The 27,920-nt window shown below is 41.4% G+C and overlaps 1 protein-coding gene across 2 annotated transcripts in view; it reads left to right on the top strand.

The window, feature by feature from the left end:
• Positions 1-27,920, top strand: part of dnajc6 (DnaJ (Hsp40) homolog, subfamily C, member 6) — a 167,277-nt gene that overhangs the window by 102,232 nt on the left and 37,125 nt on the right. For both annotated transcript variants that reach the window (XM_085982706.1, XM_085982705.1), the window contains 6 exons: positions 3,764-3,954; positions 7,804-7,902; positions 8,619-9,041; positions 12,579-12,755; positions 21,773-21,904; positions 25,545-25,679. In XM_085982706.1, the coding sequence (XP_085838832.1) occupies positions 3,764-3,954; positions 7,804-7,902; positions 8,619-9,041; positions 12,579-12,755; positions 21,773-21,904; positions 25,545-25,679 (1,157 nt within the window). The remainder of the gene's footprint in view (positions 1-3,763; positions 3,955-7,803; positions 7,903-8,618; positions 9,042-12,578; positions 12,756-21,772; positions 21,905-25,544; positions 25,680-27,920) is intronic.

The following is a 27,920-nucleotide window of genomic DNA, read 5'->3' on the forward strand; positions in this document are numbered from 1 at the left end:
CAGGACTTTGCTGCAGGAGTTTCGGCTGCTTCATCAATGACCTTCCCTCCATCATAAGGTCAGAAGTGGGGATGTTCGCTGATGATTGCAGAGTGTTCAGTTTCATTCCCAACTCCTCAGATAATAAATCAGTCTGTGCCCACATGCAGCAAGATCTGGACAACATCCAGGCTTGGGCTGATGTGTGGAACAAATGTTACTTGCCACTTAAGTGCCAGGCAATGACCCTCTCCAATAAGGGAGTCGGTGACCACCTCCCCTTGACATTCAGTGGCATTACCATCGTTGGAATCCCTCTATATCAACACCCTAGGAGTCACCATTGACCAAAAACTTAACTGAACCAGCCGCATAAATACTGTGGCTACAAGTGTCGGTCAGAGGCTGGGTATTCTGTGGTGAATGACTCTCACTCCTGACTCCCCAAAGCCTTTCCACCATCTACAAGGCACAAGTAAGGAGTGTGATGGACTACTCTCCACTTGCCTGGATGAATGCAGCTCCAACAACACTCAAGAAGCTCGACACCATCCAGGACAAAGCAGTCTGCTTGATTGACAGCCCCATCCACCACCTGAAACATTCACTCCCTCCACCACCAGCACAACGTGGCTGTAGTGTGTACCATCTACAAGATGCACTGGAGCAACTCAAAAAGGCTTCTTCGACAGCATCTCCCAAACTTGCGACCTTTACCACCTAGAAGGAAAAGGGCAGCAGGTGCATGGGAGCACCACCACCTCCAAGTTCTCCTCCAAGTCGCACACCATCCTGACTTGGAAATATATCGCCGTTCCTTCATCATTGCTGGGTCAGAATCCTGGAACTCCCTCCCTAACAGCACTGTGGGAGTACCTTCACCACATGGATTGCAGCGGTTCATGAGGGTGACTCACCACCACCTTCTCAAGGACAGTTAGGGATGGGCAACAAAAGCTGGCCTTGCCAGTGATGCCTACATCCCATACATGAATGAATAAATAAATCTAGATTAAACTATGTGCCTAATTTGTACATAATCAGACACCATGAAGGGACTGGTTCTACATTACATACTCATCACAATGTCATTAAACATTGGCATGTACTAAAGTATGTGTTCATACTATCTTGTTGCTTCTTTCTTAGAAAACGTTTTGTGCTAAGTTATAATCCGATGATTTCCCATCTATTTTTCTTTTGTATCCATGGTAGTTATCCTAAAATAGCCTTGTACATATTGAAGCTAATAATCTATACGCGGATGTGTTTAGAAACTTTAGATTTTTAACATGTCCTTCTGGATGTGCAATTGGCAATTGGATCTTACTCTGGTATTTTCACTTAGTGATCGACTTGTTCTTGCTTCCCTTTATTGATCTCTGATGAGTCAGGTAGTAATAATGGTACAGTTGGGTCAGGCACTCTGGTTGCTACCTCTCCAATAGATGATCCTCAATCCTCATTTGCTTCTATGTTCCGATAATTCTGCAAAAGTAACAGGCAGTTTGTACCAAATATAATCTTGGCTAGTTTGTCCTTACTGTGTACATGTAGTTGACATAATTTCTAAGAGATACTTTGTCGCAGATTTCAGTGTTGTATATTCTTTTTATCAAAATGTTTGAACTTTTGTTCTCTCTTTTTGTGCCTCACCACCTCAGAATGACCAGTTCTCTAATTTTTTTCTTGATGGGTAGCTTGAAGTACAGGAATCATAAGTAAATGTTCATTCTGTATAATTACATGTCAGCACATCTTTTCGTACACAACCACTTTGTGTTTAGTGAGAGATTGTTTATTCACTTAATGCTACACTTGTCCAGATTACAGGGCAGTGGCATGTGTTAGAATATCAATGTGCTATGAAACTGCACTGAATTCCTGATCTCAGTGGGTAGGTACTGTGCAAAGCCGGGGCTCCATTCCATATGGAAGGAGGGAATATTGGCTGAGCATTGTTTCCGTGGTTACTCTTGTATGCTGTTTGTGCTTGATTCAGAGCAACATTGACAAGGTCTGGGAGCAAGTTGCTGATTCCCCTTTGGCTTTAGGTGCACATGGTTACACAAGATACTAAAATGTCATCGGTTTCATAATTTTTTTTCAAGCCATTTGTCAGGGAACGCTGGAATAAACATGCTCATGAAAGTAAATTAATCTTGGAACAAAGTAGATAATTGTTTCACTGCACACAGCCAGGTTTCTATGCCAATACCTGTAGACAGATTATACAGTTAATTGATTGCCCTTTAACTCTGTTTCCCTGTTCATTTGATCAGTACAATGATTTAACCAGGTTATTAGATTATTTATATAAGATTAGCATCTTAAATTGCTATATATTTCTGTGGTGGAGCCTGAGTATAATCCAATTTGAAAAATTCTTTGACCAAACAACAACTAAACTCTGACTTCAGGGGAGCAGCATAATACAATGCCCAGAAATTCCGCTCGCAGCCCTCCCGCGGGTGGAGGGCTGCGATTTTGAAAAATCTCCGCCTGGACCGGAGGGTTCTTGGGAGGCGCAGAATTCCATTGCTGTGCCTCCCCAAACTGCCAGTGTGCAGGGCACGCGTATCCCAGGGGCGCAGCTAGTTCGCAGCGTCCCTGGGATCACGTGGGCCATGGGGAGCCAATCAGAGCAGGGAATCTCCATTCATAGGTTTGACAGGAAGACCTGTCAAATCTATGAATAGAGATCAGCCCCAAAACACAAGTAAAACTTCAAATAATTTTTTTTTCAAAATCACATTTTTATAAAATGACTATATAAATTACATAAATGAACTTTTAAGCAAAAATTTAAATAAAAAAAAAATAAAAAAAAAAATTTAAAGTTTTTAACAGGGCTTAAAATAAACTTACTTTTAAAGTATTTTAAAATGATACCAGTGGAAAAAAAATTCAGCTGTTAGCCTGTTAAAAGCAGGCCTTGCGCCTGCTTTTCCAGGCGCAGCAGCTTTCGACTTACCTGGACTGCAGCATAGTATGAAAAAAAACGGAAGTTCCAGCCGTACGCGCTGCCTCTCCAGCACAGGCGTTTGACCTGTGAAGCCCTTCAGAGAACGGAAGTTCCGGTTTCCAGCGCATGCGCAGTGCATGTCTAAATCCGGCACTTCCGTTGGCCCTACGGGCAAGTACACAACGCGTACACACCCATAGGGAGTGGAATTTATGGGCCATTGTGCTTTGCATGGTATAACACTCCTGTCCTTATGAAAGTGTATCATCCAATCTACTGTGAGCAGTGCCACAGGAGATGCATTTTGGCTGTCTCGTGGGACAGTGTGAAGGCCGTGCAGATAGTTAGACTAGATGAGGGTTTACACCATGGAGGAGTGCACCTTCGCACTGTCTGAGAGATGTTAAGCATCCACGTGACCATGACTGCAGCAGCTCTACAAGTTCATTAGCCAATCCTTCATGTTTATATCGAGAGCAGCTACAGTTCAGCATTCCGTATCAATCCAAAATGCCCCTGTGAAATGTTAGGTGAAGCTTCATGCACCATTTCCCAAATAAACTTTTCCATGATCTTTTGTATGTAAAAGAATTCAAATTCTTCTGTTTATTAACCAAAGTTGTTCAAATGGGGCCAATTAAATAGCTGAAATGGGCTGTTGGAAACATAAATGTAACATCAAATCCTGAAGGATTTAAAAATTTGTGAATATCTGCTCATCTTAGAAGAAATATCAGATTTGACAGCAATCAAAATAATTTAAAAATTGGTGAGAAATATCTGTCTTGACACTGAACTGTTTCTCTATCCGACCCTTAGACCTGAGCTGGATGCCTGTGATTCTCCAGAGAAATATCCGCCATTGTTTCACGTGATACTAGAAGTAGAGGTTGAACCTTCTGATAAACGATTTGACCTGACACCTCCCTGGGAGCATTTGAACACCAAAGATCTTACTCCCAACACCCTCTTTTCAAGCCACCAAGAACATCAGGAAACTTTAGCAGCAGGTACTAGTATAATCCTGTCATAGATGCTGCACAATTTGATACTTGCCCATACTTGGAATAAAGTGAATATTGCACCATCACATTTGGTACAGTACTTGCATCTTCTGTGCTTGTCGGATAGTTTTTTGGGTATGGTATTGAAGATTATTGAGGCGAGTATAGACTGAAACAAGCAAATATTTCATGGAACGCAATGGTTCCTGTGTTACTGGGACCAGATTAGGGTTGAATAGTAGAAATGTGGCAGATAGCGAGTCTGGAGTTATGGCATCTGGGAATATTTATGTAGAACTTTTCCTTCAGGATATTAAATGAGTAAGGTAGAAGCAATGAATAAAGTAGATTATGCAGTGTCTATGGAGAGTGTGTTTAACTTACGGATCGGCTTTTACTCATTTCCCCCTTGTTAATGCAGAAACTTGCTTTTGGAATGGTACTTTAAAAAAAAATATTGGACCTACTGTTGATTTGTGCAGCTTGACTGTAACTGCACACGGACAGTTCTTTGCCGCTGCAGTGTTTAGTAGCACGTAATGGTGGGAAGTGAGTTCACACTTGCAATCTGCTACACCACTGTTACCACTCCAACCACACTGCTGTGTGGTGATCAATTGCATAGGTGGAGGTTGTTTGACTGCCCTTTCAGCTGTGCTTGGTGCATGACCCAGGGCAAAAGGAATTTATTTTTTATTTTTTAAAAGGGTATGTTTCTTCTTCCAGCCCAAAAAGAGTAACTCAATGAGAAACTCTGGTACATTAGCCACATTATTTAACCTAATTTTTTGGGTTGGAATTTCAAAAATGGTGAGCAAATACCATTGTTTTGAAGCGGTTGTAAGACAACTTTCATAAGTTTTAAATATTTTTAAAGCTTTGTATAAACGGAATTCATAATCAGTGGGTAAATTGTCTGAAAGCTAGGATCTGGTCCTTCCTGGAATAATCTGGGTATTCCAGTCACCTGTTGTGAAATTCTCTAATTTTTATTTTAGAAATGTATTTAAGTAAGGAGGGATGCACTATGGCTACTTTTTGAGTTTACCCAACAAATAGTCGAACCAAATAATTTACAAATGAACTGCTGACTTTTAAAAATTGAGAAACCTAGGTGAAGGAGCAAGGCCCTCTTTCATCTAGATTTTTTAATTTAAGAAAATAACCAACCTTTCCTCATTTGTAAATAGCAGTAAATTTTATGATTTAGCACTCCCAGTGCAGCGCTTTGCATGTTGGGGTGCATATTGGGAATTCAGATGCATAGGTCACCTCCACACCTGAAATCCCGATGTGCATTCCCATTACGTGAAGCTTTGCATTGGGAGCACTAAATCATAAAATTTGCCCCATAATGCAGGACAGCAAGAAGAAGAGATGTTGAGAGAAATTGAGAAGCAGCGGTTCAGTGACATCAAGCTTTGGTTTTAAAAATCTGTAGATTGTAGGAGGAAGTGAAGACAGAGGTATGGAGTTCCAGTGTTGAGATAGTGATTATAATAGACTGTGATAAAACTTAATTTTAACACAGTGACAATGCAAGGAAAAGAAAGATTTACATTTTTATAGGACCTTTCACGACTTCAGGACGTCCCAAACGCTTTAGTCAATGAGGCATTTTGAAGTGTAGTCACTGTTGTAATGTACTAAATGCGGCCGCCAATTTGCACACAGCAAGGTCCCACAAATAGCAATGTGATGATGACCAAATCTGTTTTAGTGATGTTGGTTGAGGAATAAAAATTGGCCAGAACATCGGGGAGAACTCCCCTGCACTTCTACAAAATAGTGCCATGGGATCTTTTACGTCCACCTGAGCGGGCAGGCAGGGTCTCGGTTTAACTTCTCCTCCAAAATCAGACAATGCAGCACTCCCTCAGTACGGCACTGGAGTGTCAGCCTAGATTTTGTGCTCAAATCCTGGAGTGGGATATGAACCCACAACCTTCTGACTCAGGCGAGAGTGCTACCCACTGAGTGGGGGGGGGTGAGCATGTGGAAATGTGTCTTTGGAGCTTAGGAGAATCAAGAGAGTTTTTTCAGGGCAGCAAATTGCACACCTGTTCTAGTTGGGTGAATTTTTTGGAAAAAAGCTGCAGTACGTTGAGACATGTCAACAATGTACTAATTTTTGGTGTCCTGTATACAAAAAAAAAAAAAAAAAAGTGTGGGTACTTCAATGGAGGTGGAGTTGTATCTGATCCATTGAAATCATACATTATTCACCTTTGGGTATTGGTGTTCCTTTCATTTTATAAATGGTACTTATGCAAGGCTGAACCGTTCCTCCCTGACAATCAAATCAACTTTTATTGTCATTGTTAGTGCACAAGTGCAGTACAACGAAATGTAGGCTTGCGGCTCCCGAGAGTGTACATTTAGATTAAGACATTTAAACATTCAGCATACATTTGGCTTGTAATACATTAACATAAACATAACCATAATAAAGTGCATTGGCAGATGTGCAGGCTTTAGAGTTTATTTGTGGAGTTCAGTAGGATGACAGCCCTGGGAAAGAGGCTGTTCCTAAATCTGGTCGTACGGGTGCAAATGCATCTGCAGCGTCTCCCAGAGGGCAGGAGGGCAAACAGACTGGCTGGGGTGGGTAGGGTCTTTGATGATGGACCGTGACCTCCGTAGACAGCGTTTCTGGTATATGTGCTCTATGGTCGGTAGCCGGGTGCCGGTAATGCGTTGGGCAGTTTTGACTACCCGCTGCAGGGCTTTCCGGTCATAGTAGCTGCAGCTGCCATACCATACTGTGATACAGTTTGTCAGGATACTCTCTATAGTGCAGCGGTAAAAGTTAGAGAGGATCAGGGGTGACAGGTTACATCCCTTCAGCCTCCTTAGGAAATATAGGCACTGCTGGGCCTTCTTCACCAGAGAGGAGGTTTTGAGGGACCAGGAGAGGTCTTCCGTGATGTGGACTCCGAGGAACTTAAAGCTGTCCACCCTTTCCACCACAGCCCCATTGATGTGGATGGGGGTGTGACTTCCGCCTTTAGACTTCCTGAAGTCCACAATGATTTCTTTGGTTTTCTTGATGTTAAGGGCCAGGTTGTTATCGGCGCACCACTTCACGAGATGCTGGACCTCCTCCCTGTAGGCTGACTCATCGTTGTTGGTGATCTGGCCTACTACCGTGGTATCATCCGCAAACTTGATGATGGTGTTGGAACCATGAACAGCCACACAGTCGTGGGTGAAGAGGGAGTAGAGGAGGGGGCTCAGCACACATCCTTGTGGGGGCCCCCGTGTTCAGGGTCAGGGGGGGGAGGTGTGGTTACCTAATTTGACAGACTGGGGTCTGTTTGTTAGGAAGTCCAGGGTCCAGTTGCAGAGGGAAGTGTTCAGGCCAAGAGTTTGGAGTTTGGTGGCCAGCTTGTTGGGGACGATAGTGTTGAATGCTGAGCTGTAGTCTATGAACAGCATTCTGATGTAGGTCTCCTTACCATCTAGGTGATTCAGTGCCGAGTGTAGAGCAGTTGTGATTGCATCCTCCGTTGATCTGTTTGCACGATAGGCAAACTGGTGTTGGTCAAGAGAGGCGGGAACACTGGCTTTGATGTGAGCCAGGACCAGTCTCTCGAAACACTTCATTATGATGGGTGTGAGTGCAACAGGTCGATAGTCGTTCAGGCATGTCACAGCCGTTTGTTTTGGCACAGGAATAATGGTAGCGGTCTTGAAGCATGTAGGGACTACTGCCTGGGCCAATGACAGATTGAAGATGGCGGTGAAGACATCAGCCAGCTGATCACATTCCTTCCTTGAGACTAGAATTGAATTGGAAAGTAAGGTATTGAAACATTGATTCTCCAGTAACATAACTGACTTTGCTTGTTGCAGGTAAAGCTGCTTCAGATACGGTGGTTGAAGTGGAAACCTCATCAGATAATATAAAGAGCACAGGACAAAGCACATTTTTCCCATCCCTGGCCCGGCAAGGTAATTAAGCACTGCTGCATAGTTCTACAACACCTCAGTCCACCTTTTATAGTGCATCTCTAATATACGTTTCTGTGTTCTAAAAGTGTGAATTAACTTTGGTAGAGGGCTACAAAAAGTTTTAGGAATTCATGAACCAGTTACATTAGAAATCATTTTAGCCTTATTAGTGATGGTGTAAAACGGGCAAAATCAGATTGGCCGCCCGTTGCACCCTCTTCCGATTTTCACTTCCATTGACTTCAATGAAAGGAAAATCAGGCGGACTGTATAACAGGCAACCAATCTGATATATTTTCCGCTTTACACCATTGCTAGAAGTTAAAATTACACCCGCTTTTGCATGGCTGCTAAGCAATTTTGTATGATGTTAAACCAGTGTAATTTGGGAGTCGAGTCAGAGCTGAATGCGGGTGTGGCACCACTTCTATGAGGTAATCTTAGACCATTTGGTTTTCACACCAGCTGCAGTAGAATGACAGTGTGGTGCAAAGGCAAGTTTAAAATGTTCACAGACCTGATTGGTAACTGCAGAGAATCTTCATTTTGTCAGTTGCTTTCTGACTCCTGCAAATGTTATGCACCTTTTCAAGGAAGAGTTTGTTTTCTCCCCGTCATTTTTTTTAATCAAATGGCAGTTCCTATTTTGCCAAAAAACTACCCATTGAGGTCTTTTTTATTTAAAATGTAACTATTTTTCAAAATGGTTTTTCTAGAAACAAAAGGTGATAAGAATTGTGCTAACCCACCATCAGAAGACCGAACCGCTCTTGTGAATGAGGACAGCGAGCCATCAGATGACGAACTTCTGTCCCTCTCAAGCCAGCACAGTACAACTAGCACGGAAAAACAGCTCGGGACACCAAAAAGTGGCAAAAAGCAGACGCCTTCTCGATCCTCAGCACCTGAAAGTGTGGATCTTCTTGGTCTCAATGGGGGTGCTACAGGGCAGACCTTTCCTAGTACTGCTCAAGCCAAACCTCTGCCAACTAACTCTGACTTGCTCAATGACTTGTTTGGTAGCACTTCCTCCATCCCATCAGCACAGGGGAGTAGTGGTGCTCCAGGTTCAGAACATTCTACCCCTCGCAGGTCTGCAGGCTCTCCCCCTCTATCACCATCACCGAGGATTAGTGAAGGTATTGTAGCTATACGATTGAGAGTTGTAAACTTTGAAAATAAGCCTTGTGTTAACTGAATGAATGATTTCAGTTCTGAGTTAATTTCAGTTCGATTTAGAAAGAAAGATGCTTCATTTATATAGCTCAGCAAGACCCTAAAATGGTTCACAGTTAATTACTTTTGAATTGTGGTCTTTGTTGCCTAGGTAAACATTTTATGTACAGCAAGGTCCCACAAACAGCAAAGAGATGAATGACCAGTTAATCTATTTTAGATGGTGTTGGTTGACCGAAGAATGTTGGTCCAGGCATCATGAGAATCCCCTGTTCTTTGAATAGGATCGTGAGATCTTGAGCCCAGCTGAACCAGCAAAACAGACACAGTGGAATTTTGGTTTAACATTTCATCTAAAGAATTGCACTACTAGCAATGCATCACTCTCTTTGCATTGCACTGAAGTGTCAGTCTAGATTATATACTCAAAACATGGAGTGAGGCTTGAATCCACAACTTTCAACATCAGAAATGAGTGTGCTGAGCCAAGTTTACAGTAACAATAGCTTGCATTTATATTGACTCTAGTCTCTGGATTAGAAAGTACAATATTCAAACGGTTCAGTCCTTTAAAGACCTACTATTGGCTGAGTTTGATAACTTAATCAAATCAAAGTACTAGAAAAGCATAATAGACAAGTCAAAACCTGAAAGAGAATGATACTTCATTGTTTCAGGTGTAATTCTTCATCAGAACTGGCTGCTAGAACAAGATCCTTGGGGGTGATTCTTTCATCAAATGAGAAGCATCTAATCTCTGACCAGAACTTCAGATGTTTTCTTACAATGACATTCAACCAGTTTTCCCTACTGATGGGAGAGAACTCTGTTGCCATCCAAAATAATCTACCAATAGTTTTACTGAGTTACAAATGTGGTGTGATATGATTCGGTACCAGGGGAACCATTTGACCATGATCCTCAAAAGGACCTGCTTATAGAGTTTAAATTTCAATATCTAAAATAAAGTGAAAATGTGGTTTAAGTATGTTAAAACAATACTTTAATCTCTACCTGCAATTCAGAATTCCAGTGCATTCAATGTATAGATTGTCCAATTCCTTGTGTATTGTGGTGCAGCACATTGGAAGTTGAGTTCTTAATCTTGGCCATATCACTGTAAGGAATTATGTGGGCCCCAGGTTCAATCTTCTATCTATGCTGAGTTCACTGATTTCAGCCAGGGCAGCAGAAGCGGCCTTTGGGCTAGGGAAGAAATAAATTCAGCAGGATTCTTGTTTTTGATCACAGTCCAGTGATTAATGTGCAGATATGTGTGTTTGGTGATGATAGGATTGGACTTGGTTGTAATATTCCCATTTTAAAATGTAGCCTACTTCTTTACTGTAAAGACACATACATGAAAAAGTAGGCAGCTTTTCTTTTTAAATTTACTGAAACCGATCAAAAATTCCATATGGTTTCAAAGATTCTTTTCATTGCATGTGCAAGTCAAGCCTGACTTTTTGTGTCATTGAATAGTGACTTGGATTCATAACTTACCTCATCCACCAACCTCCAATTTATAAATCATTTGTGCTCAATAGACTTACCTGCTTTGTTTTCAGGTACATTTGAGGATTACTATCAGATGGGTATCCTATCAGATGGGTATCCTGGTACTGAATCATAAGACTGCACATTTGTAACTCAATACATTAATCAGCTAATACAAAAATAAATCTTTGTCAATTGAATATTATCACAATAGATCCTGATCAAACCATTTTTTACATTAGGCATCTTATCCTGTGTTTTGTGGACAATTTTCTGTGTTTTTCTAGGATGCAGAAAACTTTTGTATTTAGTTTAGTGAGATTAAATGTTGTTTCACTCTAATGTACTTTGATATGCAGTGCTATGTTACTTGATAGCTGATCTCATTCATTATGTTACTACCTTGCTTGCCAACTGTTCTCTTTCTCACTTCATTGTTTTTATGAAGGTGAAAATCATTCTTTTATTTTACCTGTTTAGTACTGTCTTCCCTCACTTCATCCTTTTTCTCCGGAGGCAATAAAGCAGTCAGCAGACAGCACATTATGCCTTCAGTGACATGGAGACCCGCCTCATGAGATTATTTCTTGCACTGCTAAAGGTGTAGCAGTATCAATGGAAAACCTAAATGCCAGTCTTGGTGGCACTGGATGTGGAAGGCAGCTTTTTTTTCCGGGTTGTGGTTGGCCTGATGCACGCATGAGCAAATCAGCAATGCACTTTTTGCATTGTGGCCTCCTCCACATTTTCTCCTGACATTTGGGAAAGTTTGGGGCCTGAAAATTCATCAAGACTGCAACTCTTCAACAATTGGGAATGCATAACTTTTTCCACTATTGGACCAGTTCAGCAAGGATTAAGGAAACTTTTATCCATTCAAACTAAGCAGAACTAGAGTTAGTGAACAGCACATAGATAACTACTGCACCACCTGTTGGCACGAGTACAACCAGTCTGCCTACAGTTCAATATGTAATGTGACTCCTTGATAAAAGTGAACAATTATCTGAGCAATTAAATTACTGAATAAGTTTAACCAGATTAAAAAACTGGATGTTGAAAATTTCAGAAGTTTAATAAACTTACCCTAACCACAGTATAGTAGGAGTTAATGATATCAGAAGCTCACAGAGCTGCAACTCATACTCCTAATGTGCACGTAAAGGATGCAAGCTTAAAACCTTGGCTTGGTGCAGATGAACCCACCTGTTTGATCATGCTCCTGGAAGCCACCATGATATTCATTGGTCAGTAGCTCCTTCCTGTTTGGATATCATAAAGATAGCAGAGTCTGGTTGAACCTACGCCCAGGTTACTCCTCTGATGTTTGCCATACGATTGGTTGGAAAAGTTGCCTTTAGAACCAATTTTTAATGGCAATCTTTTCAAAGTTGCTTCTACCTACAAATTGGATAATGGAACAAGAAAACAGAAGTGAAGAGATCAGTGAGTTCCAAGGTTAAAATGGGCAGAATAGAGTATAGTAGGAAATGTAAAATTAAAATAAAGAACAGAGAATAGGAAGAATAAAGGGACAGAAAAAACAGTATTAAAATATTAATGTTTTGTTTAAAGCTTTGGGTTCATGTTACTATCACAAAGCAATTCTTGACATTTGAATAACTTTATTACAGCAAGTGTGATTTTCAACATTGTCGTTCATGAGCTGAAAATGTACAAAACTGGTCAGCTTGAGGAATGTCCCTAGCTAGCAGCCATAGGGTAAAAATCCTTTTATATCTGAATATCATTAATGATTGTCTCCTAACCACAGAAGAGACTGGCATATGTCTGCAGCTTTAATTTAAACTGAGTTTAAACATAAATGAATTGATACTGATAGTGGATTTTTTTAAAATTGCCACGTGAATGCCTGTGGTTGGAAGTTAAATAATGCAATTGTCTAATGCTTTAAAAAAAAATTAATTGGGTTCCTGAAAAGTTACCAATTCCAAATGTTATGTTCTCCAATTAACCATTTTGTGTATTTTTTTTAATCTTAGGAACAGCATTTGATCCATTTGACTCCCAGGCCAAGCAACACAATCAGGATTTGCTTGGTGTTTTTCTCAGCCGGAGTGGTGCAGGTTCCCCAGTTGGACAGGCTGACCCATTCCTGCCAACAGCCAGGACACCATCTCCTACTCCACATAGCACTGCTGGTGATCCTTTCAACATGGGTAAGAGTTCGGTGTATGACTTAAATAAAAATAAATACTCCGTTCTTTGACTTTATTGTGACTCCTACTTAATTTCTACTCCAAAATGTTTAGGTGTTGTTGATGGTGAGCAATTATCTGGGCACTGCTTCTGCCCTTTAAGAGGTATAGTACAACTAGCCTATCGACAGTTCCAATATGTAATGTAACTCCTTGATAAAGTTAAGATTAGGTGTTTTTAAATTGACATAGAAACATAGAAGATAGGAGCAGGAGTAGGCCATTCGGCCCCTCGAGCCTGCTCCGCCATTCAATAAGATCATGGCTGATCTGATCTTGGCCTCAACTCCACTTTTCTTCCTGTTCCCCATAACCCTTGACTCCCCTGTAGTTCAAAAATCTGCCTATCTCAGCCTTGAATATATTCAATGACTCGGCCTCCACAGCTCTCTGGGGTAGAGAATTCCAAAGATTTATGACCCTCAGAGAAGAAATTTCTCCTCATCTCTGTTTTAAATGGCTGACCCCTTATTCTGAAACTATGCCCCCTAATTCTAGATTGCCCCACGAGGGGAAACATCCTCTCAGCATCTACCCTGTCAAGCCCCCTCAGAATCTTATGTTTCAATAAGATCACCTCTCATTCTTCTAAATTCCAATGAGTATTGTCCCAACCTGCTCAACCTTTCCTCATAAGACAACCTCTTCATCCCAGGAATCAACCTAGTGAACCTTCTTTGAACTGCCTCCAATGCAAGTATATCCTTCCTTAAATAAGGAGACCAAAACTGTACGCAGTACTCCAGGTGTGGTCTCACCAATGCCCTGTACAGCTGTAGCAAAACCTACTTACTTTTATTCTCCATTCCCCTTGCAATAAAGGCCAACATTCTATTTACCTTCCTAATTACTTGCTGTACCTGCATGCTAACTTTTTGTGTTTCATGCACGAGGACACCCAGATCCCTCTGTACTGCAGCATTCTGTAGTCTCTCTCCATTTAAATAATATTTTGCTTTTCTATTCTTCCTACCAAAGTGGATAACCTCACATTTTCCCACATTATACTCCGTCTGCCAAATTTTTGCCCACTCACTTAACCTATCTATATCCTATCTATTTGCAGACTCTGTCCTCCTCACAACTTGCTTTCCCACCTATCTATGTATCATCAGCAAATTTGGCTACAGTACATTCGGCCCCTTCATCCAAGTCATTAATATAGATTGTAAATAGTTGAGGCCCCAGCACTGATCCCTGTGGCACCCCACTGGTTACAGTACAGTGTGCCAACCTAAAAATGACCCATTTATCCCTACTCTCTGTCTTCTGTTAGTTAGCCAATCCTCTATCCATGCTAATATATTACCCTCAACACCATGAGCTCTTATCTTGTGCAGTAACCTTTTATGTGGCACCTTATCGAATGCCTTTTGGAAATCCAAGTACACTACATCTACTGGTTCCCTTTTATCCACCCTGCTCGTTACATCCTCAAAGAACTCTAAGTTTATCAAACATGATTTCCCTTTCAGAAAACCACGTTGACTCTGCTTGATTGGATTATGATTTTCTAAACGTCCTGCTACTACTTCCTTAATAATTGATTCCAGCATTTTCCCAATGACGGATGTTAGGCTAACTGGCCTATAGCTTCCTGCTTTCTCTCTCCCTCCTTGAATAAGGATGCTGCATTTGCGGCTTTCCAATCCAATCCTTTCCAGAGTCTAGCGAATTTTGGAAGATTACAACCAATGCATCTACTATCTCTGCAGCCACTTCTTTTAAGACTCTAGGATGCAGGCCTTTAGTCCCATTAGTTTGCATAGTACTTTTTCTCTAGTGATAGAGATTGTTTTAAGTTCCTCCCTTGATTTTCCGCTATTATTGGGATGCTTTTAGTGTCTTCTACCGTGAAGACAGATACAAAATATTTGTTCAAGGTCTCTGCAATTTCCCTGTTTCCCATTATTAATTTTCCAGTCTCACCCTCTAAGGGACCAACGTTTACTTTAGCTACACTCTTCCTTTTTATATACTTGTAGAAGCTCTTGCTGTCTGTTTTTATATTTCTTGCTAGTTTACTCTCAATCAATTTTCTCTTTTTTTAGTCATCCTTTGCAAGTTTCTAAAAGTTTCCCAATATTCTGGCCTACCACTAATCTTTGCAACATTGTATGCCTTTTCTGTCAATTTGATATCCTCCTTAACTTCTTTAGTTAGCCACGGATGGTTCATCCTTCTTGTAGAGTCTTTCTCACTGGAATATATCTATTTTGAGAGTTATGAAATATCTCCTTGAGTCTACCACTCCTTATCTACCGTCTTACCTTTTTAATCTATTTTCCCAGTCCACTTTAGCCAACTCTGTCTTCATACCCTTGTAATTGCCTTTATTTAAGTTTAAGACACTAGTTTCAGACCCAAGTTTCTCACCCACAGAATTTCACATTCAGTTTATCATGTTATGGTCACTCTTCCCTAGAGGATCCTTTACTGTGAGATCATGAATTAATCCTGTCTCATTATATATTGCCAGATCTAAAATAGCCTGTTCTGTCTCTGGTTGGTTCCACAGTGTATTGTTCTAAGAAGCTGTCCTGAATACACTCTATATAAACTCGTCCTCAAGGCTACCTTTGTCAATTTGTTTTGTCCAATCTATATGAAGATTAACATCGCCCATGATTATTGCAGTACCTTTCTTACAAGCCCCCATTATTTCTTGATTTATAATCTGTCCTGCAGTGTAGCTACTGTTAGGGGGCCTATAGACTACTCCCACCAATGACTTCTTTCCCTTTTTATTCTTAGCTCCACCCAAACTGATTCTACATCTTGATCTTCCGAGCCAAGATCATTTCTCACTACTGTGCTAATATCATCCTTTATTAACGGAGCTACCCCACCTCCTTTTCCTTTCTGCCTATCCTTCCGAAATATCAAATAACCCTGAATATTCAGTTCCTAGACTTGGTCACCTTGCAACCACGTCTCTGTAATGGCTATCAGATCATACCCATTTATTTCTATTTGTGCCATAATTCATCCATCTTGTTATGAATGCTGCATGCATTCAGATAAAGAGCCTTTAATTTTGTCTTTTTACCATTTTTCCCTACTCTGACCCTATTTGCTGGTGCACTCTTATGCTTGTATGCTCTGTCCTTTCCTGGCACACTCTGGTTATCATTACCCCTATCGCTACCCTGCACTCTTGCCTTGTCCTTTCTCTAACTTTCTAAGTTTTCCCTCGCCTAAACCCTCCCCCGCCCCCCCCCCACTATTTCATTTAAAGCCCTATCTACAGCCCATGTTATTCAATTCGCCAGGACACTGGTCCCAGTACGTTTCAAGTGAAACTCATCCCAACGGAACAGCTCCCTCTTTCCCCAGTACTGGTGCCAGTGCCCCATGAATCGAAACCCATTTCTCCCACACCAATCTTTGAGCCATGCATTCATCTCTCTGATCTTATTGACCCTATGCCAATTTGCTCGTGGCGCAGGTAGTAATCCAGAGATTATTACCTTTGTGGTTCTTTTTAATTTAGCCCCTAGCTGCTCAAACTCCCTCAACAGAACCTCTTTCTTAGTCTACCTATGTTGTTGGTACCTACGTGGACCACAAAAATTGGAACCTTCCCCTCCCACTCCAAGTTCCTCTCCAGCCCCGAGGCGATGCCCTTAACCCTGGCACTGGGCAGGCAACACAACCTTCGGGACTCACGCTCTCAGCTGCAGAGAACAGTATCTATCCCCCCTGACTATACTGTCCCCTACCACAACCATATTCCTTCTTTCTCCCCCCACTTGGATGGTCCCCTGTACCACAGTGCCATGGTCAGTAGCCCATCCTCCCTGCAGTCCTTTTCTTCATCCATACAGGTAGCAAGTACCTCATATCTGTTGGACAAGGTCTAGGACTGAGGCTCCTCCATCACTACATCATGGGTCCCCATACCTTCCTGACTTGCAGTCACACCCTCCTGTCCATGACCACTGATGAACTCTAAAGTACTACTTAACCTAAAGGGTGTGATTGCCTCCTGGATCAGTGTCCTGGTAACTCTCCCCCCCTCAATGTCTGCAGCTCGGACTCCAGCTCAACAACTCTAAGCAGAAGCTCCTCGAGTTGTAGTTGCTCAGGATCGCAATGGTCTCCACAAACTCCCACATGATGCAGTTATGACAAACCAACTGCCCTGCCATCTCTAACCTTGTTTTATTTATTAATTAATTAGTTAAAGACTTTATTCAGTCGATATTTTAGGTTTTTTGTTTGATTATTTTACCTAGTTTAAGTTACCTAGTTTAAGTTATTAATTTAATAAGTACGAGCAAGTTATAGTTTCTCAGCTCTTAATTTAACCCCCTTCCCTAACTTATTGAGCAAAAAAGCTGTAATATTCACCAACCAATCACCTACCTGCTCTCCTGTGATGTCACTCTTTGATTTTGTTTTTGAATTGGAGTCATGTCGCTGCCGCTGCTTTAATTCAGGTTCGCGCTCGGGCTGCCCTTTGTCCTCTCATCGCTGCCGCTGCTTTAATTCAGGATTGCTCTCGGGCTGCTCTTTATCCTTTCGCCACTGCCACTGCTTTTGATAAAATAACTATCTTGTAATAGGATATCCTTTTACATAGGATATACGATACAGAAACAGGCCTTTCGGCCCAACCAGTCCATGCTCCACTCGAGCCTCCTCCCGTCTTTCCTCATCTAAATCTATCAGCATAATCCTCTCTTCCCTTTTCCCTCATATGCTTATCTAGTCTCCCCTTAAATGCATCTATACTATTTGCCTCAACTACTCCCTGTGGTAGCGAGTTCCACATTCTTACCACTCTCTGGGTAAAGAAGTTTCTTCTGAATTCCCTATTTGATTTCTTGGTGACTATCTTATATTGATGGCCTCTAGTTATGCTCTTCCCCATAACTGGAAACACTTCCTCTGTATCTACTCTCTCAAAACCTTTCATAATTTTAAAGACCTCAATTAGGTCACTCAGCCTTTTTTCAGGCGAAAAGAGAGCCAACCTGTTTATCCTTTCCTATTGGGTATACCCTTGCATTTCTGGTATCATCCTTGTAAATCTTCTCTGCACCCTCTCCAGTGCCTTTATATCCTTTTTTTATAATATGGCAACCAGAATTGTGTGCAGTCCTCCATATGTGGTATAACCAAGGTTTGATACAAGTTTAGCATAACTTCACTACTTTTCAATTCTATCCCTCTAGAAATAAACTCTAGTGCCTGGTTTGCTTTTTTTATGGCCTTGTTAACCTGTGTCACTACTTTGAGTGATTTTTTGTATTTGTACTTGGAGATTCCTTTGCTCCTCTACCACACCCAGACTCGCACCCTCCAAGTAATAAGTGACCTCCCTATTCTTCCTACCAAAATGTAATACCTCACATTTATCTGTTTAATTTCATTTGCCAATTATATGCCCATTCTGCAAGTTTATTAATGTCTTCCTGTAATTCGTTGCAGTCCTCCTCAGTATTAACTATCTCCCCTAATTTGGTGTCATCTGCAAATTTAGAAATTGTGTTTTTGATTCCAAAGTCTAAATCGTTGATATAAATTGTGAACAACAGTGGTTCCAGCACTGAACCGTGTGGAACACCACTTCCCATCTTCTGCCACTGTGAATAGTTACCCTTTACCCTTACTCCCTGCTTTCTGTCTTGAAGCCAGCTAGCTATCCATTCTGCTACTTGTCCCCTGACTCTGCATTCTCTGACCTTATTCATTAGTCTATTTTGTGGTACCTTATCGAAGGCCTTTTGAAAATCTAGATCAATTACATCTACTTTAGTAACCATGTCTATTCTCTCTGTTACCTCTTCAAAACATTCAATGAGGTTGGTCAAGCAAGACTTTCCCTTTTGAAATCCATGCTGACTTCATTATTATATTTTTGGTTTCTAGATGTTCTATTTTCTCCTTTAGTAAGGATTTCATTATTTTTCCTACCACTAATGTTAAGCTGTCTGGTCTATAGTTCCCTGGACATGTTCTATCTCCCTTAAATATAGATATTATGTTAGCTATCTGCCAGCCCTCTGGCACTAAACCTTTTTCGAATGAATTATTAAATATGTGTAGTAATACCTCTGCTATCTCTTCCCTAGATTATTTTAAAATGTGTGGATGAAATCCATCCGGACCAGTGTTTTTTCCTCTGAGTTTGATTAGTTTATTTAATATACCTCCTTTTTATTTTAAATGCAGTTATTTCATTACTAATCTTATGATCGAAAGTCATGTTCACCTGTTCTATCTCCCTGGTAAATACTGAAGCAAACTAATTATTTAATATTTCTGCCATCGCTCTATCACTGCCTGTGGTATTATCCTGTCCATCCCTTAGTGGCCCTATTCCCATCCCGACCTTTTTTTTTAAATTGATGTGCCTGTAAAATATTTATCTATTTTGTTTTATGTTCCTTGATAATTTAATTTCATAGTTCCTCTTTGCCTTCCTAATTGCTTTTTTGACTTCTGTCCTAATCTCTTATTTTCCCTTATCATGCTCTCCCCTGCTGTCCATGTACTTAATTTATGCCTCTTTCCTTACCCTCAATTTTTCCCTTATGGTTTTATTCATCCATGGTGTTGCATTAATGTTTAGCTTGTTCTTGTTTTTTAGCAGAATATATTTATCCTGGACTCTGTTGAACACTTTTTTTAAATGTTTCCCATTGCTGTTCTACGTCATTTGTTTATGTAAATATACTTTTTTTTTGTTTAATTAAAAATTGTTTCTCTCCCCTCCAGCCCCCTCTTTCCTGCCCCCCCCCCCCAAAAATCTGTTCTAAGGTACTGACTCTTGTTGACGTAGCGTTCTGCAGATGTTTGTTGTTCTCTCGTACCTTACACCAGTGGCCATTCATCATGTGTGAACACTGATAGAGTGTTGGCAGGCTCTGCAGCTGAACTTAATTCCATCTTTGCCTAGCAGTCTCCATCCAGAAGGAATTACTTGACGTCAATCAGGAGCAGGAACCTTTTGTTTATTTTTTTTCCCCTTTCCTAGCTTTGGAATGCTGAGGAAAGTTGTGGTGCCCTGCTCGTCACCACAGCTAAGATTAGCTAACCAAGCACAGACCACAATTTGAATCTGGGATCCATTCCATAATGACGAGCACATTTACTAAACCGAGCCATTAGGGAACCTTTGGGCATGAACGGATGGGATAATGGAAATGGAAATGAAAATGTTATTTTGTCTAGATTCTGTCTGTCTATAATTTTATCCATCTGACCAGAGTTCAGAAATTAACTTAGACCAATTTGAAGTATTATTTTTGTAACTAAGAATTATGTTATTGATATAGTTAGCTGGATAATCCTCTTGGGTTGGCATTGAGAGCTCTCTGGTGTGGTATCTTGGTCATATTCATTTTCATTAGGTATCAATTGCTGTGCAGTCATACTACGAAGAGAAAAGCTCCTGGCTGGAACAATAGTTCTGGAAAGCAAATTCTTTCATCTGGAGGACATGTGTTTCAACTCCATTCAGGCAGCTGGGATGAATGTTTGTTCTCTAGCCTGTGTCAAATCAATTTGGGCCATTTTAATAGGTGCAAGTACACAGCACAAAACCTAATTTGCCATAATTGACATTGAGTTGGGAATCTCATTCACAATCGATGGATTGGGAACTTGAAATGTGGCTTCTGAGGTATTGATTGAAGCATTTTGGAGCACTATAGAGGGAGCTTTACATTTGATTTGTACTGTACCTAACAAGACACTGGGCTTTTGAAGTGGAAAGTGTTCAATTTGGCAATGGTGATATTAAAGAGCACAAAAATTAGCAAGTTAAGACGTGTTGTGGGAAAAATTAAATCCTATTCAGACATAAAACAACATGCTTTTTCTTGAGAGGCAGAAATATTAACCTGCCTTTCTCTTTCAGACACTGATCGACATACTATGCATTTTCCAGCATTTGCTGTTTTATTTTGCATTTCCTACATTAGTGTTTCTTTTTCTTTTTATCTCCACTTGGTTCAACTAAGTTTTTAAGTTTACTTTTCTCTAAAGCAGTAGACACCCAGGACACTGATGACATCTAAAAATACCCAAACACATTTGGGGTTATAATTTCCTTGGTTCACAAAGTTAAGTGAAAAAGTAAGTGTGAACATGAAGCAGGGATGTGAAGGAATAAGCCATATAACCTATTCAGAAAAATACACTCTTTTGAAAGAATTATGGCCTTATTAAAACATGACAAACTGGGTTTGGAAATTTAGAAACCTAACTATGAAAAAGCTGTGAAAGCATTCTGGCTATTGAGATAAGACAGTTGTTGACACTGAATCGATAACCTTCTTGAAACAGAAGGTTAAGGGCTCCAGCAGGCTGAACTTTTTGGAATGAAACAATGGTTCACCCTGGATACGGTGTTCTAATTTACACCTCGTAAAGAAGCACATAAAAGTAAGAAACATCCGCCTTCGTAAAAATGACATCAAGTAAAAAACACATCTGTTTTTTATGGCAAACTTAGAACGCCTAGAGAGGAGACATGATTCTGTAATGCTACCAGCTGAGGTGACGAAGAATTGCAGGGGTCAGCAGAAAAATGACAAGATAATTAGCTTACATCAGCAGAAAACCTTAAAGGAAATACCACTGGAAAAGGGTATAAATATTAAACTCTCAAATGGGATAGTAGACTCTGTAATTGGGCAAAGTGATTCTCGGCTTCAGAGGCGGCTCTGTAAGTCTCCAACTCTTTGTACCTCGGGGATCAGGACTAGGACTAGTAATTATCCCTTCAGGGAAACATGTTTTACACTTGCCCTGACTTTTTCATTAACATTAGTAAATGAAGAATGAAGTAACTTGTGCTCTTTGAGGCCTGATCCCAGTGGTGTGTACATGTCTAATCATTTTTTTTCCAGTATTTTAACTGACTTCCATCGGAGTATGTTGCATTAATACTTTAGATTTCTTTTAGAACCGCCTGTGAAAACATTGCGTGATACACTGTGAAATGCTAACTTTAATTTACTTAGGTAGAGTCTCTCCTGGTCCACCATGTGCTCCAACGGTCTCTGTTCAACCAGATCTAATTGGAGGATGGGGCTTGGGATCTTCAAATGTACCTGCTGGTTCGGCAGCCTGGGCGAACAAAACAGCTCACTCAGGTAAAAAAAAAAAAAATTACATTTGTACTCCAGTGTGTATGATAATCTATTCCTAGCAGCCAGCTCACATCATAACACAAAGGTAAAGTTTGGAAAACACATGAGAACAAATTGGATTCACTTGACTTTATTTTCAATTCCTTTTCTGTGGTGAAGTGCCATCGCTTTTGCTCTATCTCCTCAAATTGTCTGGTTGAGATTGAGGATTCAGTGACCATTAGGGATATGCATGGAAGCGTTTTCCTTTTCCTGGCTCTTCCAGCGAAGTTGATGTTTTCTGGTGTGCGTATCTTTCTTGGACTCTGTCACTGCAGGTTGAAATTGGGAGCTTTTTAAAAACACACTGAGAAACTAAAGTGAGGGGACCACAGTGCAGGATGCCACCAAGGTTGAAAAGAACAGGGGGGGGTTTCTAAAAATGAATTCTCTGGATGTGGGTGGTGCTGGCAAGGCTGGCATTTATTGCCCATCCCTACTTGCCCTGAGAAGGTGGTGGTGGGCTGCCTTCTTCAACTGCTGCAGTCCGTGTGTGGTGAAGGTACTCAGCAGTTTGATGCAACTAAGTGGCTTCCTAGCTCACTTCAGAGGGCAGTTAAGAGTCAACTGCATTGGTGTGGGATTGGAATCTCACACAGGCCAAACTGGGTTGGACAGCAGGTTTCCTTCCCTAAACAACATTAATACACCAGTTTGGTTTTTACAACAATCCGGCAGCTTCATGGTCACTTACTAATACCAGATTTTTATTTCCAGATTCCAAAATGCATTTATGTATGGTGGGGTGGGGATGGGAGAGAATGGTGAAATGGATTACATTTACACTGGCTTCCTTTCAGCTCTAGGATACACCTGCATGGTAGCCTGAAAGTCTCTTCACTCTGGTTGTAAGAGTTTAATGACTTTGGCGTGTCTGAACATGGTTGCCTATAGGCAGGTACCCACAGCACAACAATGCCCATAATTCAAAATGTGCTGTATTGACAATCACACTCAAAGGTTGGCTGATCTGAGAAATTGAGGCATGCATCAGGGAGTGCTTTTTACAAGGTGGGGTTTAAGGCACATTGGGCAGCACAGGGAGAAACATAGAAACATAGAGATAGGAACAGGAGTAGGCCATTCGGCCCTTCGAGCCTGCTCCGCCATTCAATGAGATCATGGCTGATCTTCGTCTGAGATCATAGCTGATCTTACCAGTTCAGTACCCCGTCCCCGCCTTTTCTCCGTAACCCTTAAGCCCCTTAGCCTTCAGAAATATATCCAATTCTCTCTTGAAAATATTTATTGAATTAGCCTTCACAGCCCTCTGTGGCAGGGAATTCCACAGGCTCACCACTCTTTGAGTGAAGAAATTCTTCCTCATCTCTGTTTTAAATGATTTGCCCGCTATTTTTAGACTGTGGCCCCTGGTTCTGTGCTCCCCTGCCATTGGAAACATTCTCTCTGAATTCAGCCTGTCCAGGCCTGCCATAATTTTATATGTTTCGATGAGATCCCCTCTCAATCTTCTAAACTCCAGTGAGTACAAGCCCAAACTATTCAATCTCTCCTCGTAGGTCATTCCCGCCATTCCAGGTATCAGCCTGGTGAATCGCCGCTGCACTCTTTCCATGGCAAGAACATCCTTCCGCAGATGGGGCGACCAAAACTGTACACAATACTCCAGATGCGGTCTCACCAGCACCTTGTACAGCTGTAGTAAGGTATCCCTATTCCTATACTCGAACCCCCTTGATATGAAGGCCAACATACCATTTGCCTTCTTAATCGCCTGTTGCACCTGCATGCTCTCCTTCAGTGACTGGTGCACAAGAACACCCAGGTCCCTCTGCACTTCCCCATCTCCCAATCTATTGCCATTTAGATAATAATCCACCCTCCTGTTTTTACCCCCAAAGTGGATAACCTCGCATTTATCCACATTATAGTGCATCTGCCACGTATCCGCCCATTCCCCCAACCTGTCCAAATCGCACTGTAGCCTCCTGACATCCTCATCAGAGCCCACCACTCCTCCTAGTTTAGTGTCGTCAGCGAATTTGGAAATATTGCATCCAATTCCCTGATCCAGATCATTTATATATATATTGTGAACAGCTGGGGTCCCAGGACAGATCCTTGCGGCACCCCGCTGGTCACTGCCTGCCACTCCGAAAACGAGCCGTTTATTCCAACTCTCTGTTTTCTATCCGCCAGCCAGTTCTCTATCCACGTTAATACTTTGCCCCCAATCCCATGAGCCTTAATTTTGCATGATAATCTTTTGTGTGGAACCTTATCGAAGGCTTTCTGGAAGTCAAGGTACACCACATCCACTGGCTCTCCCCCATCTATTTTACCAGTTACTTCCTCAAAAAATTCCAGCAGATTAGTCAAACACGATTTACCCTTTGTAAATCCATGTTGACTCTGTCCGATCCTTTCCCCATTTGTCAAGTGCTCCGCTATTTTATCCTTAATAATGGACTCTAGCATTTTGCCCACAACCGATGTAAGGCTTACTGGTCTATAATTCCCTGCTTTCTCTCTACCCCCCTTTTTAAATATTGGGGTAACATTAGCTACCCTCCAATCCACGGGTACTGTTCCCGAGTCAATGGAGTTCCGGAAGATGATCCTTAGAGCATCTGCTATCTCCAGGGCCACCTCCTTAAGTACCCTAGGATGTAGTTTATCAGGCCCCGGGGATTTGTCGGCCTTCAGTCCCCTCAACTTACCCAACACCATATCCCTAGAGATACTAATTTCTGTCAGCTCCTCCCTCTCATTAGTCCCTATGTTTGCCGATATTCCTGGGAGGTTATTTGTGTCCTCCTTTGTGAATACAGAACCAAAGTATGAGTTTAATTGGTCTGCCATTTCCTTATTCTCCATTATATATTCTCCCGAATCGGACTGCAAGGGACCGACTTGGGATTTTACCAGTCTTTTCCTCCTGATATACCGATAAAAGCTTTTGCAGTCTGTCTTTATGTTTGCTGCAAGTTTACTTTCGTATTCTATTTTCCCCTTCCTGATTAATCCCTTTGTCCTCTTTTGCTGTATCCTGTACTGCCCCCAATCTTCCGGTCTGGTGCTTTTTTTTGCCAGTTGATATGCCCTTTTTTTTGATTTTATGCTGTCCCTAATTTCCCTCGTTATCCACGGTTGAGAGCTTTCATCTGTATCTAACCCACACCGTACCTATCCTAGGAGAGCTTAATGTTAATATTGGGCGTTTAAAAAGTAGAAATGTTCGGTCTGTTCCCTTAAGCACAAGGAGTCACCTAAAATATTCAATTAAATTGCTATTTTGCAGTGAGGTTGCATGTTGGTGGACAAGTGTGTGGTCACTGTGTTCTCAATTCCTCATGTAGGGAGTTTTGGAACATTGGAGAGCTAGGATCTTTTCCCACAAGGAAGGAGGCTGAAATCATATATGATGATAGTGACTGTTTTAGTTCACCACCTCGTAGTTTGCTCAAGTGACTTTGCAATAGATCTGGGAACAGATTGTCGTCTTGTTGTCTATGAAAGAAATTGGTGTATAGCATCGGGGGTGGGGGGGTGGTGGTTAGTTAAAAAGGAATTTGCTAGAGTTCATATATTTAATGATTAGACTTACAAATGGGTCAATTTTCCTGTGTTTTTTTTCTAACAGGTGGGGCTCGGGGTGCCAGCAGATCAGCCAACACGAGTCCTACCAGCTCAGCACATGGCACTCCTACTCACCAGCCCAAGCCCCAGACACTGGATCCCTTTGCTGACTTGGGTGCTCTTGGTGCCAATTTAGCAGGTTAGCAACAACAACTTGTATCTATATAATGCCCTTAATGTAGAAAAATGATCCATGGCAGTTTACAGAAGTATCAGGAAAAAATGGATGCTGAGCCAAGGAGAGGAGAGGAAATTTAGGGACAGAATTTCTGATTGTGGGGCCTAGGTGGCTGAAGCCACGGCCACCAATAGAGCCGCAAAGGGAGATAGAATAGACCTTTTAATGTGGTCCATGAGGCTTCATGGTATGCAAGTAAGAGGCAAACAAAAATTAAATGTTTAGATGCTCCTGGTTGAAGGTTCCAAGTTTACCAAGAAGTTGAATGAACTATAGATGAGCTAGAAATGGGGAGCAGGCTGTGATGCTAATCATTGACGAGGATCTACTTGTAGTGGAAGTCAGAGCATGCTCGGTTCACTGTCTATCCCAAGATACGGTAAATATTTCTCGGCATAATGCTGAACGCTGAAGGATCCTTAGGCTGTAGGTATATCACTGGATGGCATAGCAAAATGATTTCCTGACTTTCCATTGGGGATTGGAATATGCCTGGGCTGGAGCTTCAGCGGCCGTACAAAACCCTTCAGGACAGTCTCGAGGTTCAGTTGACATTGGTGTGTGGGTCAGAGCAGCACAGCAATTGATCATTTAGTTGTGGGTAGCTATGTCCTTTTTCCTATTTTGTTCAATGCCAGTGGGGAAACTTTCCCTCGAGGTCAGTTCTTAGCTGCTTTAGGTTAGATGCTGGCCTCAACAGCCAGGTTGGCGTGCTTGATGGCCTCTGTGTTATGACTAATTGTGCCAAGGGAATCGTCCATCAGAATAATAGTGCTGACCTGAAACCTGGATGTGTGATTGCTAATAGAATGGACTCAGCAGCGGATGATGTAGAATGTTCAAATTGTTTTTGTTTCTGCAGCCAAAGCCATAAATGAACTGATGTTATAGCCTAGTATTCAGTCATCCACTAAGGAAAGCTGTTGGAAGAAAGTAAAGTGCTTTTGAAGTGGTACTTGAAAACCTCTTTGGAACATAGAATCATAGAATGGTTACAGCACAGAAGGCAGCCATTCAGCCCGTCAAGCCTGTGCCGGCACTCTGCAAGAGCACTTCAGCTAATCCCACTCCCCCGCCCTTTCCCCGTAGCCCTGCAAATTTTTATCATTCAGGTACTTATCCAATTCCCTTTTGAAAACTGATTGAATCTGCCTACACCACCCTTTCAGGCATTGCAATCCAGATCCTAACCACTCGCTCAGTAAAGTTTTTTCTCATGTCGCCTTTGGTTCTTCTGCCAATCACCTTAAATCTGTGTTCTATGGTTCTTGACCCTTCTGCCAATGGGAACAGTTTCTCTCTATGTCCAGACCCCTCATGATTTTGAACACCTCTATCAAATCTCCTCTCAATCTTCTCTGCTCTAAGGAGAACAACCCCAGCTTCTCCAGTCTATCCACATAACTGAAGTCCCTCATCCCTGGAACCATTCTTGTAAATCTTTTCTGCACCCTCTCTAAGGCCTTCACATCCTTCCTAAAGTGCGGTGCCTAGAATTGGACACAATACTCCAGTTGAGGCCGACAGTGTTTTATACAGGTTCATCATAATTTCAACAATCAGAAACTGCTGTAAAGGTTAAATTATGATGCTGTGCATTGAGGCTAAGAAGGTTATTAGAGAGATGAATAGCGATCAGTGGGTTGCAGTTATCCACAACAGCACATAATTACACAAAACTGATCCTAAATTATTCTCCTGTCAACTGAAGTCTCATGAGTCATGGTCCTAATAAAAGAGAACCAAGGCAAAATTCATGACTTCAATATAAATGAGATGGAAACCATAGACATGTTAGAAAGGTTTAAAACAAATAAATACCCAGGGTCAGATGGTATTCTTCTGATTTGTATGTCCCCTAGCACTCTCGTTCAGATGTGGTGCTGTTTTAAAAATGCATAACTTTGAACTAGTAACCCAATCGACTACAAGAGATTTGCATATATAAAATGTACATATAGGCATGATATCTAAAGTAGAATATGAAGAGACAAAATGCATACCACAAGCAAGATTTTTATACATTGGTCAATTTACCTTGGTATTCTTTATGTTCAGCCAGGGGTTGTACAGTTGAATTTGGAAAGATATTTGTAAGAAGTGTTCCTTAAGACAGTGGAAGTAACTTTTTTTTTTGATTCCTTGAAAATGAATCAATAGGTGTTGACCTTGCAAGTAGATGATAAATAAGTTTGTTCCCCT

The sequence above is a fragment of the Somniosus microcephalus genome, chromosome 3 (assembly GCF_052327205.1).
Source record: "Somniosus microcephalus isolate GS21.2 chromosome 3, FLI_Smic_1.0, whole genome shotgun sequence".
NCBI lineage: Eukaryota > Metazoa > Chordata > Chondrichthyes > Squaliformes > Somniosidae > Somniosus > Somniosus microcephalus.